The sequence below is a fragment of the Chiloscyllium plagiosum genome, chromosome 10 (assembly GCF_004010195.1).
Source record: "Chiloscyllium plagiosum isolate BGI_BamShark_2017 chromosome 10, ASM401019v2, whole genome shotgun sequence".
Lineage (NCBI taxonomy): Eukaryota > Metazoa > Chordata > Chondrichthyes > Orectolobiformes > Hemiscylliidae > Chiloscyllium > Chiloscyllium plagiosum.
In genome coordinates, this window is record NC_057719.1 from 38,782,079 (window position 1) to 38,799,105 (window position 17,027).

General features: G+C 38.6%; 1 protein-coding gene across 2 annotated transcripts; it reads left to right on the forward strand.

The window, feature by feature from the left end:
* Positions 1-957: 957 nt before the first annotated feature.
* si:dkeyp-72h1.1 (uncharacterized protein LOC799956 homolog) lies at positions 958-16,578 on the forward strand. 2 transcript variants are annotated; one of them, XM_043697469.1, is made up of 4 exons: positions 958-1,383; positions 2,100-2,187; positions 4,467-4,674; positions 12,961-16,578. In XM_043697469.1, exons 2-4 carry the CDS (start codon positions 2,101-2,103, stop codon positions 13,047-13,049), a joined length of 384 nt encoding a protein of 127 aa, XP_043553404.1. In that variant the 5' UTR covers positions 958-1,383; position 2,100; the 3' UTR covers positions 13,050-16,578. The 2 variants fall into 2 exon arrangements, with proteins under 2 accessions (XP_043553404.1, XP_043553405.1); XM_043697470.1 differs by lacking the exon at positions 958-1,383 and adding an exon at positions 1,396-1,496.
* Positions 16,579-17,027: the final 449 nt, after the last annotated feature.

The following is a 17,027-nucleotide window of genomic DNA, read 5'->3' on the forward strand; positions in this document are numbered from 1 at the left end:
CCGGGTTCAAGCCCTACCTGTCCCAGAGGTGTCTAGAATTGAAAACGGTTACCTAGGATTTCATGAAGATAATCTGGATGGTACAGCACAAAACTGAAAATAATCCCTTGTGTTTACCTTGGCTGTGTTCATGCACAAAGATCCCATTTTTACGTTACCAATCTCCTCATGAAATCTGGGATATATAAATGCGTTTTTGAAAAAAAAATGCAATGCAATCACTTCGGTCTGAAACACAATTTATATCTCGCCACTTTCATTTGTTTTAATTTAGTCTTACAGGAATCTGATCAGTTCATATTTCTGTGGGAATTCGCGCTGACATGCTGGTGTTAGTTAAATAATGACATGATGAATGTTACTCTCAAATTGATTTCCTCGCTGTGCCGGTTTAATCCTTAAAGTTGTGAATATTTTAAACTTTAAAAAGGGCAAATCTGGAGAGATGTGCAATGAAACGTCACAACCGGCGCTCTCGATTGAGATTTTAACCTCTTCAGAGACCGGAGGGATTTCTGTTTGGTTTCTGAGGAGAGATGTCATTGTGGCTTTATTGGACGGATCATTTATAAAAACCAAAGCCACTGCAAGGAGCATACCGGGAAACAAGACATGGCCGGAGCTTAATCAGAACCCCTTTTTCTAGTCAGTAGAACAGGCAGCTGTGTTTAAATATCAGACAGGACTGTTTGTCAGAAAGTAGCTGATCATATATTAACGTCATCGAAAACTTCAGAGTGCTGCTGCGGCCCATCTCCTAGATACATAATTGGTTTTCAATTTTACATTAAAGCAAGGTGCACCCGATTTTGAATAAGAGGGATGCAAAATCCTTTCAAACAACTCGTTGCTAGATAATTAAAACACGACCAAGAATGTGTGTGTATTTATAGCGTGTCCATCATTTGATTGTGATTTTTAGAGAGCAGACAAGCTGGGTTTTTTTCTCCCCCCTTTTGTCTGTCTCTCCGCACCATACATGGTATAGACAGCCCTCTGCCTACAGTCTGCTCCCAGCACATTGCTGGGTGGGAGCTGCTTTGCTGACCGACTCGCACTGACTCCAGTGGTGTTTCTGTCTCTGCTCATGCCTGCACACTGATGATGTGGATGTGCTGAGAAAGCCTCCCTCTTTCTCTCTCTCTCTCTCTCTCTCACCCTGTGGCTGCCTGGACAATTGCTTGTCGTTATTATTGGGGCGCCTGACACTCGCCAGGTCCTGTCAGTGGCAGTCGCCTGCAGCTACTATAAAGCTGTCACCCCTCAAAAAACGGAGACTTGTTCGGCACAAATCCAGCTCCAACAAACAAGCACACCACATACCTCCGATACCAGAACAGGCGCAAACTGCGTGCATCCCCCAGGTGTATTTATTCTCTGAAGGTAAGAATCGTGCCGGTGTTTTTCACTGCTTGTCCCCATCGCGTTGCACTGTCTCCACCAGCAATGGGGTGTGGAGCAGGAGGATTACCGGGCGCCAGGAGGCCCTTTTAAAGGTAAACATTTTGCTTTCTTCTCACCACCATCGGGTACAAAACAAACCACTGACTGATCGGAATCGACGGGCAGCTTCCTGGCTGTTAGAATGGCGACAAACTGCCGCCCGGCGTCATTTCAAAGCGAGCATCGACACCAGCCATCAGGGAGTATGTAGTTTGGGAAAAGCGTTTTATTTCGGGCAGATGTGTGTACCGCCGAGGTTTGGCCTTTTGTTGGAATGTATGGGGTGGGTTTAATCCGGGGAGGGAGAAGGAAGCTGGTGAAGATGTCTGAGGGGCTCCAGGCTCTCTCCACAATGTCCTCACCTTGTTCAGGAGCAGTGTCTCGCATGGAACCCACCCGGCTGGCTTCCTGACTAAAGGACAGCGTTCCTCACCCCTGGTTTTCACCAGCTATTGATGGAGCACTTTGGGGCAATGTTTGTATGGTTTGTTTTTAAAGAAATGTTTATTGGGTAACTTCCTTTATCATTTGAAAGCCCCCCCCATTGCAGCCACGTTAATCGGCGGCTTAATGAACATTGCCAATGGAATGAAGGCGGACTCAGGGAAGGAGCTGGATGAAGCTAACTCGGTCCGTGCTCTCTGTCTGTCTTTCAGAATGACGGAAGTGATGAGCAGCTGTGAGCCTGTAATGGAGGATTTTACTTTAAACCAGACACCAGAAGAGGGAAAACTCCCCTTTCAGGTACTGTGTGTGTGTGTGTGTGTCTGAGGGAACAGGGCGATCAGTAAATATAACATTCTTTTAACTTTACATTGCTTCTCCCGATTTCCCACTCTCCCGTTCTACACAGCGGCTTGTATAGCAGCTAGCGAAGTGTCGGCTGGTTGCTAGCACACGCAGCTAATCGCCTCTGCTCCTCGTTGAGTTTATTTTTGCTCTTGTCACCAGACAAATTGTGCGAAGATTCATTTTAGCAGCGTACATTTTATCGCTGCACTGTAGGTGTATGAAACAAAGAATGACAACTTTCTCATCTGTAAACGGGAACTATATTTGGCCTGAATGTTTGACATCTTCCTCGTGATAAAGGGGAATACTGACACACTTGTTACCGATGGCCGTTTTCGGTTCTGCCCAGAACCAGGCAGCAAAGCTCAGCTCTACAACTTCACTGGAGGTTACTCACCAACCAGGCAAGATTGAATGGCTTCAGTCATTAAATGAATCAGAAAGCTGGGGGCGTTAAGAGAGCCACGCGTTCGATATGTCAAAGGCAGCAGCGAGGTCAAGGAGAGATGATGCACAATAGTTACAGTCACGGAGAAGGCGATTTCTGCCTTTCAGGCTGGGATGCCTATTTTGGAGCGAGCAGGAGGGTTGAGAACTCTGTTGGAGTGATTCAAACAGGGAATGTGGGAGAGGTTTGCTGCAGTCCAGGAGCTGATAACACAATCTAGGATCCCAGAGCACAAGGGCAAGTTGAAGGTTTGTTTAGTGACAAGCAAAGCGAGGAAGTTTCTTTTTTAATTATGAGTAGGGGTGGTGACAATTTAAAAAAAAATAGATGAACAGTGCTCAAAGAGGAAACAATTTACATAATCAAAAGGCAGGCCATGAAGAGTAGTTGGTGTGACTAGGAATTGAGTGCAAATGGGAATTAGGTATCATGGGTGAAATGAAATTGGAGAAGACACCAGAGAGGACTTGTATACAAATTAGATAGACACCAGGGATCAAAACTGGGCTGGTGATGAGACAGAGGGGATTAAGCTCAGTGAGGAGGGCGGGTGGGTAGAGGAAGGAGCAGATGGTCTCTCCCAGTGATGTAGAAGTCCATTAAAGTCATGCATCTGTTGGAGCAAGGATGAATTTAAGAAAGTGACTGGTACCTGTATTAGGGATAGGGAGTTTTAAATTACCTTTCCTTATTGGAATGATTATTGACTAATGCTTTAATTGGTAAAGTTAAATATAATCAAGAAAAATCTGACAATGAAGGCTATGTGAGACAAACTGGATCTACAAGATGATGGTGAATGTTTTCTTGGAACAAGGGCATTAACTGTGAACTTAAGGGAACAGTTGAGAACATCAACTATATTGGCCATGTCCATAATGGCATATGGGAGGGCAAAGACAAACAGCTTTCAGTGTGCAAGAACAGTTTTCAATAAGGTTGTAAAGAACATGCTGAGGGCAGAAGGGAGATTATAATTTAGGGAATGGCACTCACTTGTTTTTAATCTAAGCTACTGAGAAGACCACACAGTGTATTTTATCTTTGTTCAGTGTAGAACTCACATTTGTGCCCCATAGACATACATATATCTTATAGAAGTCTAATGAGTTTGGGCATAGATTGAAAAGACACCAGCCTTACCCACCCCAAGATTGCATGGCGACTGTTGGAATTTAACTAATTAAAGCTACGCAGCGTACAAGCACTGAGCACTGGTCAAGTCGGAAACGCAAACTAGTCTAAATCTGCTGAACATTCTTTTCTATTACATAACAAAATGTTTTACGGTAAGATCCATGGTTGTGGTCTGGTCACCAATCTTCCATATACAGATATAGTCTATGTTTAGGCTTTTTATTGATCACCAGTAATCTAGCTATTTTTCTCTTCAATAAGGATGGAACTTAAATTTTTATAAATATCTGCATTTGGTGTAAAAGTGCATTAAAATAGCAATATAGAGCTTGTACAAATGTCAAAAGAGCTTTCTCCATTCTCTTCAATTCCTTTACTACAGAGTGAAGAAAAATTGGAATGATGCATTTCATGCTTCTGAGTGGTCAAAGGTTAGAGCAGGTCAGCACTGGTTGTTTCAACTGTAAAAAGTAGATAGCCTGACAAGACCCTGTATGTGGACAAAACTAGAGGAGAAGCATAGATTACATATCCTTATTAAAAACAATCAGTTTGAATGTATTAATTAATTTATTTTTGGATGAAAATTTTAAAAGTAAAAGAAAGGAAAGTATTGATGGTAAATAATAGTTTATGTTTATAACAGATATTTCCTGATCCCCAAGAAAAATCTGAAAGATTTCCTAAGATGACAAAAAGGCTGCCATCAATTGTGGTTGAACCAACTGAGACTGGTGAGGTGGAGAGTGGAGAGCTCCGATGGCCTCCTGATGAAATGAATGTGTTAGAGGATGAGGAGCATCACCAAAGTGAATTAACATTCAAACCAAAAATACCCGAGGAAGAGGAAGAAGGTAAAATGGGCATTTCTTTATTGATTACCAATGTTTACTTTTAAGAGTAAATAATACCAAAAAATGCCACACATGAGAATTGTTCTGCTGACCTGAATGAAGAAGCCATGCTTCCATGCATCTGTATAAATTTTGTTCTTAAATTAGGTTTCAAGGTGTACCTTTCTTTTCAATTTGAAAGTACATGCGCTAATGACTTTCTCAGTTATTGCTTCAAGTAAAGGTATCCTATAAACCTAAAATACAAAGGCGTATTTAATCATTTCAATTGTCATTATCAGAAACTGCAAGTAGTGAGGGCTTTAAACTGAGCAAGAACTTGAGAGGTTGGAGATATGAGGAACAAAGTGTGGATAAACAAAGACACATGGGTTAAAGTTAAGGAAGCAAAATATTATTGTGGAAAATGTTATTGTGGAAAATAAAAGTCAGAGAATGGCAAGAAGAGGCAGAGAGAAAAATAATGTAAAAATATGCCAGCGGTCTAGACTGGGTGCTATAAAGATAATAAAAATTGAAAGGCTCTATATTTAAATTCCCATGATGGTCATAACAAAGTAAATGAATTGATAGTATACAATGAACTAGACTCATAGAGATGTACAGCACGGAAACAGACCCTTCAATCCAACTAGTCCATCCAACCAGATATCCCAACCCAGTCTAGTCCCACCTGCCAGCACCCAGCCCATATCTCTCCAAACCCTTCCTATTCATATACCCATCCAGATGTCTTTTAAATATTGCAATTGTACCAGGCTCCACCACTTCCCCTGGCAGCTCATTCCATACACATATCACCTTCTGAGTGAAAAAGTTGTCCCTAAAGTCTCTTTTATATCTTTCCTCTCTCACCCTGAACCTATGCCCTGTAGTTCTGGACTCCCCGATCCCAGGGAAAAGACTTTGTCTATCCATCATATCCATGCCTCTCATTATTTTATAAACCTCTATTAGGTCATCCCTCAGCCTCCGATGCTCCAGGGAAAATAGCCCTAGCCTATTCAACCTCTCCCGACAGCTCAAATCCTCCAACCCTGGCAACATCCTTGTAAATCTTTTCTGAACCCTTTCAAGTTTCACAATATCTTTTCAATAGGAAGGAGACCAGAATTGCAAGCAATATTCCAACAGTGGCCTAACCAACATCCTGTACAGCCGCAACATGACCTCCCAACTCCTGTACTCAATACTCTGACCAATAAACAAAAGCATACCAAACGCCTTCACAATCCTATCTATCTGTGACTCCACTTCAAAGAGCTGTGAACCTGCATTATGTTCTTTCAACCTTTTCAAGGACATGGCTGCAGGATGAGAAGGTTTGGGTTTTGAATACTGAGGGATGCACGACTTTAACAAAGAATAGAAAGCAAGGTAAAAGCAGAGGGTAAGCCCTCAAAATCAGATATGCTATTGGTGCATACTAATTTGAGATAAGCTTTGTTTAGGAGATCAGAATTTAGAATCAGTTTGGATAGAGGTGAAGAATAGTAAGTGAAAGAATTCACTAGGAGGAGTGATCTACAGGCAAAGCTAAACAGTAACCATAAAATATGAATAAGTACTCAAGAAGAAATATTGAATGCTGTAATAAATGGCTAACAATAATTATGGGTGATTTCAGACTACAAATAAAAATTCATTTGGTAATAGTAACCTTATTGAGAAATTCATAAAATGCTTTTAGGATAGTTTCTTAGAGTGCCACATTGTGGAACTGACCAGATTACAGGCTATATAGCCTTCCTATTGTGCAATGTGACAGGCTTAATTAATAATCTCAGAGTAAAGGCACCTCTCGGTAGCAGGGATCATAATATAACTGAATGTTACGTCCATATTGAAATGGAGAAAAGTGATCTTAAGTCTAGTATCCTAAACCTCAATAAGAGCAACTAAGTGGGCATGAAAGCTGAGCTAGCTGAAGGACTTTGGAATATTAGGCTAGGCAATAGAGTGGTAGAGAAGCAGTGGCAGACATTTAAAGGGATATTTAAAAGTACTCAAAGTACTATAAAGACAAAGAAAACATTTTTACAGTTGGACCCACCATCCATGGTTACCTAAAAAAATTAAAGAGAGCTTCACACTTAAGGAAAAGCATATAATTGCACAAATGTGAGTTACAGATCAAGTGATTAGTCAGAATATAAATTACAGCAGATAATGACTAAAGTCTTAATCAGGACAAATATGAGCATGACAGAAACCTAGCTAGAAACAATAATAGATAGCAGAATCTCTGCAGGAATCCAAAAAGGAAAAGAACAAGTAAACATTAGTCCTCTGGAAGGTGAGAAATGGGATTATCAAAAATCATATCAGCACCTATGAATCAGAAGTTTGAAGGAACAAAGGAACTTGGTGAAATTATAATGACTAGAGATACAGTAGTGAGCAAACTGATGGAGCTGTAGGTTGATAAATCTCCAGGTCTTGATGAACCTCATTATAGGGTCTTAAAAGAGCTGGCTAATGAGGTTATAGATAATTTGGTGTTAATTTTCCAAAATTCTTTAGATTTTGGAAATGTTCTATATTACTGGAAAAATATCAAATATAATTCTTTATTCAAGAAGGCTAAAAACAATAATCTATAGGTCTGTTAGATTGGTGTCTGACATAGATAGGTGCTAGATCAATTATTAAGCATGCTAAAACTGGTCACTTGGAAAAACATGAGGTAGTTTGGAAGGGTCAGCATGGTTTTGTGAAAGGGGAATTGTTTAACCAATTGATTTGAATTCTTTGAAGAAGTAACATGTGCTGTGTATAAACAGCCTGTAGACATACTGTATTTGGACTTCCAGGAGACATTTGACGAGATTGCATGTAAAGGGCTCACAATATAGGAGTAAGATAATAACATGTTTAGAAGATATGCTGGCTAAACAAGTGAATGTGCATAAATGGATCTTATTTAGATTGGCAGGAAATATCAATGGGGTCCCAGAGGCATTTGTGCTGAGCCCTCAACTTTTTACAATTTAGATCAATGACTTGGATGAAATGATCAAAGGCATAGTGGCAACAATTGCAGGTGTCACAAGAATGTTGTGAAGAGGACATTTCAAGGATGGAGATTGATGTAGATAAGTTAAATGAGTAAGCAAAAATATTGGTGGATGGAGTGTAATGTGTGAAAATGTGAAGTTGTTCTCTTTGTCTGGAAGAATAAAAGCAGTATTATTAAAACAGTGAATGATTGCAGGATGCTCAGATGCCAAGGTTTCTAGGTGTTCTAGAGCATGAGTGAAAACAGTTAATATGTAAACACTACAAGTGATTTAGAAGGCTAATTGAATGCTATTGGGTTAAAAATCACACAACACCAGGTTATAGTCCAACAGGTTTAATTGGAAGCACACTAGCTTTCAGAGCATTGCTCCTCCAAATCATGAATGCTATTGGTTATTATACTGAGTACCGAGTATATAAGTAACATTGTTCTGCATCAGGTAAACAGAGTATTGATGAGACAACATCTCGAATATGATGCAAACTTTCAGTTTACAGGAGGTGGTTCAGAGGATGTTTACTAGTTGAGCAGGCTATGATGAAGAATTGGCCATTTCAGGTTTGTTTTCAATCAACTCTAGAAGAGTGAGGGCTGATTTGATTGAAGTTTATAAAATGATGAGGTGAACATGGAAATGGTGTTTATACTTATGAGTGCCCAGAACTAGGGGGCACAGGTTTATATTTACAGGCCACCATTTTAAACAGGGGGAGTCTTTTTTTCTCAGAGGGTTGTGCAACTTTGGAACTCTGTCTCAGAAGTTGGTGAAGGCTGGAACAATAAATATTTTCAAGGCAGTTTTAAGCAGAGGTAGATGGATTTATGTTAGAGAAGGGAATCAAATGTTATTGGGGATAGATGGGATTATAGAGTTTGGAACACAGAGAGATCAGCCAGGATTTCATTGAATGAGAGAACAGGAACGAATAGCCTACTCTGTTCCTAAACTGTTGTTGATTTGTATGTTTGCCCCCATGGTGCATTTGGTTTTGAGGTGGCAGTTAATCAGTGAGAAGGTAGTGAGTGGGAACCCCACAGCCTTTCTGCCACTCTCTTGATTAAGCATGGGCTAGGAGGGATTGTGGATAGCCATTCCCCCGGCACCAATTAAGGTTAGTGCCCATGGGTCTTAAAAAGCTGTAGGGGTGGGCAGTGGTGCTCACTGTGCAGGGAGCATGTCAAGCAAACCAGTGTGGAATTGCTTGCAATCTTTCAGGGAGGGGAGATGGGAGAGGGATGAAGGCATCCAGTTCTTAATCAAGGAATCGGAAAGTGGAGGAGACTGAGAACCACCCATTGACCTGCAGCTGACTGCCCCTCTCCCAGCTCCTCTGCAACATCGCTGTTAGCACTCATGAAGGAGTCAGGGATCTGACAATGCCTCTCTGGCGGCCTGCTGTTCAGTAGAGATATCAGTCACAGATTGGCTGATGACTGCCTGATTTGATGGACCTTCTCTCAAAGGGGAGATGGGGCTCTCATACTCACCAGCCAGAATCCCAGTGCATCCACTAAACACTACCCAAAATTTTGATCAGAAGAAGAAAGTTACAAATAAGAGATATTTAGGAGCTGTCTGGTATAGTTGAGGGCATCATAAAGATTGATAATCATATGCAATTTTATTTCATCAACTTCAAATTCCACATGTGAATTTTCTCCTATTATCTCCCAATCTTCTCTTGAACTATGCCAAGGAAAGCACTGCAGGCACAGTCTCTAAGGTGTTGTTCTTCATTCTGCATTTGGCCTTAGATAGAGAATAAAGATTAGCAGACTAGATTCTATTTTCACCTGACATGTATATACATGCACTTTTCACAAACTATTATTGGATTTGATGAGGATTAGTAGACCCAGCTGACTCTTTTTCACTCCCTATAGCAAAGACACTCAGGCCAATTGTCTCTGCTGTATTTTACACTTTTTAATAATGTTACAGCACATGTATATTATAATTGCTGATAATATTTTCACTGAGAATAACATTGAGATAGACTACTGGTGTGAAGAAACATTGCATTGCATTACAGTTTTACCACATAATGGGCTCCAATTTGCAGTTGGAGTGAATGTAACTGCATTTGCTTTAAGTTAGGTTTGCCTTTGTATGTCTAGACTTTTAATTTTTTATGCTGCAGGTTGAAATGGCAAGCTGATAACAACTGAGGGAAATGAAGCCTCTGGGACCTGAGTAAAGGCCAAGCAACTGTCTATCTCCTTAACCAACTTGATTGAAGGATTGTGAAATTAACAGCACAAGGACTGGGAAGGATGTGCAAATTAGAATGAGTGAATACAATGTAAAATGAGATAGAAAAAGAGAGAGATAAAAAAGAACAGAAAGGAAAAGTTAAAAAAAAAACAACTAACAGATCAGCCATGATCTCATTGAATGGCAGAGCACACCCACTGGGCTGAATGGCCTACTTTTGCCCCTGAGTCTTTTGGCCTTGTGATCAATTACTTGGAGTGATAAGACTGCACTCTAGTGATAGTTAAGTTTCAATACCGAAAGAGTTGAATACAGTTATTGATTATTGAAGTATCTATGTGACATAGGTTCACCCAAAGTGCTGCCTTTTCAGTTTTTTGCCTGTCAGCTTAGTGAATGAATCATTGCAATTGTGGCTTTGATTTGCAGAGCAGATAGCTTTGCATCTTTAAGATTGTTACCTGACATTATGACATGTAATATTCTGTATGAAGGCATCTGCCTTGACTTCAATGACACTCTCCCTGTAATGGAGTCAGATTAGTGTTTTCAGTCAATCAGCTATGTGCATCTAACATCATGCAGAGGTGCTGGTGTTGGACTAGGGTGGACAAAGTTAAAAATTACATAACACCAGGTTATAGTCCAACAGGTTTATTTGGAAGCACTAGCTTTCAGCGCACTACTCTTTCATCAGGTAGCTGTGGAGCAGGATCATAACACAGAATTTATAGCAAAAGATCTCAGTGTCATGCAAGTGAAACGGCATATTGAACAAATCTAGATTGCTGTTCAATATATCATTACAGTGCATGACACTGATCGTTTACTATAAATTCTTTGTTATATGATCATGCTCCGCAGCTACCTGATGAAAGGGTAGTGCGTTGAAAGCTTGTACTTTCAAATAAACCTGTTGGATTATAACCTAGTGTTGTGTGATTTTTAACTTCGCCTAACATCAGTAGGCACAGAATACAAACATTACATGTAAGCCTGTGATATTGTAACTGTACAAATAGTCAGTGTTGCTAAATTCATGACATCTGTCGCAACAAGAACCCAATTCTCTGTTGTATATTCTATGCCAATGCATGTATAGAAAACCACAAACCACGGTAGGAATAGTGATGCAGTTCCATGTCAGGGTGGCATGTGGCAGGTGTTAGGGCTGTCATGCATCTATTACCCGATTCTTCTCAGTGATGGAGTCGCAGTTCTGCATTATGCTGTTGAAGGAGGCTTCCTGCACCTATCGTAGGTGGTACTCACTGCTACTGATGTATTGACAGTAGACCAAGTGAATGCTTCATAAGTATTGTTGCAGCTCGACTTATTCAGGCAAGTGGAGCACATTCCATCATAATTCTGATTTGTAACTTGTAGATGGTGGAGAGGTTGTGAGGAATCAAAAAATGAGTAACTTACTACATAATTCTCAGCCTGTGATTTCATTTTGTAGCAACAATACTTCTTTACATTTATTATGCCTTCAGAGGATGTGAACATCACTGGCTAGGCCAGCATTTATTTCCCATCCTAGTTGTCCTTGAGAAGATGGTGGTGAGTGTCCTTCTTGAACTCCTAAACATTTCATTTGGTGTAGGACCATTCACAATGTTGTAATGGAGGCAGTTTAGAACTTTGACTCAATGACACTAAAGGAATGATAACATAATTCCAGATCAAGATGATGCATTGCAGAACAGCTCCTGCTTCAGCTATTCTATGCTTTTATTTGCTTCAGATGTTTAGCATGCAAATAGGTCTGGGTTGTAACTTCATCAGGTCATGCTTAGGTATAATAAAACAACAAACTGTGGGTACTGAAGATCTGAAACAAAAACAGAAATTGCTAGAGAAATTCAGCAGGTCTGGCAGTGTATGAAGGAAGAAAGCAGTGTTAGCATTTCAATTCTAGTGATTCTTTATTTGATGAAGAGTCACCAGACTCAAAATGTCAAATGTGCTGTCAAATCCACAGGTGCTGCCAGACCTGCTGAGTTACTCTAGCAATTTCTGTTATTGTTTCATGTTTAGGTATGCCTGGTGCTGTTCCTGGCATGTCCTCCTATACTCTTCATTAAATAATTTGGTTGATTAATGGTAACCCCTGCAGGAAGTTGATGATGAAATATTCAAAATTGTAGTGATACTCAGATTCTCCCTCGTATTACTCTTCAATCCACCAAAATATGAATGCTGCCCAGGTCTTGCTGCAGGTGGGCATGAATCTATTCTATATCAGGAGTTTCAATTGGTGTGGAATATTGTGCAATCATCTGTGAACCTTACCCCCTCTGATACTATGATGGAGTTGGGGCCCAATGAGCTTCTCATCTCAGCCAAAAGGAGGAGCAGTACAACTAAGGAATTTCTCTATAATATGGCTATTTTGGAGCATACTAATTGTTGACTTTTCCTTCCTATCTCTTTATATCTAACTCAAAAAATGCTAAGAAGAAGTTGCTTCCTGCTTGAGTTCAACAGCAACACAATAGAAAAGAAACAAAAATAATTTATGAAAATGAGAGTAGAAATAATGGTTATACAAACTTAAACTAATAAATACATCTTCATTGGAATAGGGATTTGTTGTTTTGGTAAAATAAACATATGTTAATGACTGTTCTTTTTGTGACATGTTTACAGGATGAATCTTCCTCATATTAGTTCTGAACATGAGGGAAACAGATGGAGTAATGATAAAAGGACAATGCCACTTAATAAATTAAACCAGTTGAATCAGCCCTAGTGACCCTTACAAGATAGATATTAACCCCATGTTTGTCATAAGTCTGTTAAAATGTTAGATTGCAAATTTTCTGTAAGAAAATTTATAATATGTAAAGTTTGTTTCTATGAATGTAACAAATAGTGTCTTTTTCACTAATTGATGTATTATATAATAAATTACTTGGTTTTATTTTAGTCATAAGAAAAAGCTTGGATAACTGTGGATCATTCATTCAATAATTGTCTGTCTGATTATTATAAGTATCTGACTGTTGAGTTAGAAAGCGAATAATATTAATCCTTTTCATTCTAGATATATCATCACAACCCAATGTAATTCCTGAAATTGAAATAGACTATTCTGATCAAAGAACATCAGAAAACTCAAATGACGACAGCTAAAAGCTGACCTGACCCAACTGGAACCCCACTGTGAATGTTTGGTCACAGACTGGAACCTGGTAGAGAACCTCGAAAGGGATTTTGAGTCAAAAGACTTGTTTGTCAAAAGGCTTCATCTGAATGTTTTGCAGTTACTTGAATTTCTGACATTATTTATGTATATGGTGGTTGATGTTACATAGAGATAGTGTTTATTGTTTATCTATTGTCTATGTCTGAAAACCCCTGACATTAAGTATACATTTAACCATTATGTTCATATTTGATCAGCAATGTCTTTAGTTGCCTATAAAGCTACACCTATAGTAGCTGTTTTTACTCTTCCTGTTCTTCTATGTCAATCACTGGACCTGATCCAGATATTAAATTGGAGTAAAATGTTCATTTAGCAAGTATTCATTAGTGTTCCACTCATATTAGTGTAAATGTGAAACAAGTATAAGAAAAGGCAGACCAAACATATTCTGTCATCAGAAAACAAACTAGTATTGTTCACTTAGGTGTAAACACCATGGATGGATTTTGAGTTTTGGAATGCCAGAGGCGATCTGGTAGCCAGGTTCTGGAAAGTTACAATGGTTAAACACTGTGATTTATCAGCCTAAGATCATGTGGTCAGAAATTAATTAGCAATTTGAGAAAAACCCAAGTTTGAGGTCTTGTTATTCTAAACCTTTTTCCATTTGCAAGTTGAGACAGTACTGTCTGTTCCCAGGCAACAGGAGAAATGAATAGCATTGAAATAGCAGAGGAAAAGTAATACAAGGGCATGCTGAAGAGCACTATGTCTAAACTGTACCTGAAGCCCATCATATATTATTTGTGATATTTTATATGGAAAGTGTCTCTTATGTTAATGATACGGTTCATTTTGAAATCAAAATCATCCAGCCTTCTGCATCATTACTGCAATTAAAAGTGTAAGTTTATTACTTATTTCTAGAACAAAGATGAAAAGGTGAACAGATTTTCATCCCTCTACTTTTAGACTATATTTAATTATAAAAGATGCTAGGACATTGGATAATGAGATGGTATCAAATATAGGAGAATACTTTGAAGACATTCTGAGGATATTAAGTACTGTAAGGACATAGTCTCTTGGAAATTGTGTAATCATTAAACAGTGATAAAGGTGCCTAATTTGAGCAACACTGAATTGAACTGATAGCAATGACCATGTTACGGGAGCACTGCTATGGTGCTATGTTATCAATTGCATTGTATCAGTTTAAAAATTCAAAACGTAATGCCAGTGAGGAAGCTACCCACCCTGTTTGTGTACTCATGAATGTCTCGTAGATAATGTGTTCATTTGGAATTCAATCTCCTATATTCAGAAACCCAGCATCACATTTCCATGTCAAAATTGCCACTGAAAATATAAAGAATGTGGAAATTTCCAAAGCAATCCTCTAGTTCTTAAAAAAAAATTATTTGGATATTTTGGTTAGAAAGAAAGAAAATAGCTATTCCCTACTATACAACTCCTTTTGGCACTTAGAGTTGATTTGATTATATTGGCAAGGATAATGGAAATTGATTTAACCAAGACCACAGATGTTCAATGCAGCAATATAACAACCAAGAATATAATTGGTGTTAGTGGCATTCAACCCACAACTTATTTGAGTTAGCATGCATGTCTAACATTTACTGAGAATTAAATTAGAAAGGTTTAAAATTCCCACTGTTCAATGCTCATTAGTCAATACACAGAGAAGACAATGAAATGAACTCTGTACCAGAGGAAAATTGTGTTGTGTTACATAACATTCACCTCCAATTGACTTATCCACTTATGTTTTGATTCCAATTCTGAAATTTGGAATGTGAAGACCAGTGTTACCTGTTACTGTATAAGTTTGGGTTGAAGATTTCCTTGAAATGTTTTAGGTCCAAAATTCTTGTGCCTTCTGAACAGGAAAATGACACAATTTGAGAGGGATGGTAGGGGAGAGGCTGCTTCAGGTGAACACTTGTCCTGTCAGCTCTTGATGACTTGCACCTTGGGATTAGAAATCCTTTGGGAAGTAGGATATGGGAATTTTGCATCCATCCTTCTCTTGTTGCATTCCTCGACTAAATCCTGACTGAAATGGAGTCCAGCAGCTTTTACAATGTCAGTTTCCCTACTGGGAGAGAAATACATTTAAATTTTGGACCTTTTAGCCTTTTTTCTTTTAAATTCCATCTGTTTCTACTCTGCTGTAGCTAGGTGCTACAGTGAAATTCCTCCCCCTATCTCTACTGGGATTTGTTTCAATGTGCCAAAATGGTGCATGAATCCATAAAAAGTATGTATGTTGACTGACTCCATTATTTCTGATGGAGCTTCAGTATCTGACCAGCTGATGGGCAGAAGTGCTGATCTCTGCTGCACATTTGACAATGCAGAATTACACCAGAATGTTTGCGTCCACTGCCGATTTATATGATGGCTATATTTGTACCAGACTTCTGATTCCATCCTTACATCACGGTGGCGATGTCCTTTTAATGATTTCTGATAGAATTTAACATATCCTTAGGTGCATTCTGAGTTTACATTGTCACATTGCTGCTTTCAATTCTTTAATCCTTTACATCAACGTCAGTGATTTGAATACTTTCAATTTATTATACCTCCGAATAAAATCTAACCATGACTCTTTCATAATTGTTGGGTTCATTTTCCACGTGTGTAACAATATGAACGTAACTTGTGACATCTGTAGTGTGCTTCCTTTTGCTAAATGTCAGCAGTCATTATGGCAGGCTGACATTCCTTGCAGCCTGCTTCTCAATGTTTGGCCTTAGTGGTGGATGCATGAATGAATGTACCTTGCTAAAAGGGCAGATTGTCCGTGAAGTGCAAAAGTTACTTCATTCTTGCTGACCAACTGAGAACACCCGCCTTTGTTGGGCAGGGCTTTAGCTGGCAGTAACCACCAAGTTCATAAATACACAAAGAAAAAGATGATGTAAATATCAAATATATAAATTGTAACTCTTTGGTGGTGAAAACATCTGTGAAATGCCTGCTGTCCTATTAAACCATGTACATTAATTTTCCCAGTAGTTGATTTCCATTTGCATTCTTTAAAATACACCATGTTAGCCTGATAACGGGAGAAGGGCAGGGATTCTGAATGATTGGATAGTCTCCCACCATGCATTATTTGAAATTATATTAGCATCCAAAAATGGGGCACTGTTTCAATCATTAGCTGTTTCCAAAATACTCACTTTAGTGAGAACTCTATACATGCCATTTTTGTGCTATAGCAATAGAACCTCATACAGCAACAGAACACATAACTCAGTCCTCAATTACGTGACTATTTTTAATTCAGTACCAGCATTTATAATAGATGTGCACATTTGTGATGCTGTACTTGAAAAAAAACAAGTCTAACTTTGTTTCTAGTAGTTTGTTTAGCAAGAAGTGTATGTGCCACTTTCTTGTTTCTACAATTCAACAACGTATCTGATACTCTGCTGAGCTGTAATTACCACACAATGTTTTGTGCGTATGGTTTCAAAATAAAACAAATTAGAAAATTTTGTCTTGAATTTTATTTTCTTACTTGTGGATTGGACACATTATTTAAAAGTTAACTAGAAAACTCTCATTATAAACAAATATGCTTCTTGATATCTGAGAAATGCTCTTTAAAAATGTATTAACTCAGTAAAGTAATATGGTTAAAAGTTTCAAATAACTGAGATAACAGATGATTTTAGTACTGCTTAAATATTACATTAAAATATAGAGTATTAGCTGCATTCTAATGGCACTGTTCATATGGGAAAACAGTCTTATAACTGTTCTTTCCTAAGCTTCAATTCTTTAGTTGGCACTTCTTTATCTTATTGTTTATTTCTGATTTGTTCCTGCAGCCATCGCTACTCCTGGTGAGATTCTGAGTCTTTATTTTTGTTTATACCTCCTGATACCTAATGTTTTATTAATCAGATTAGTTTGTAAATCTCTAG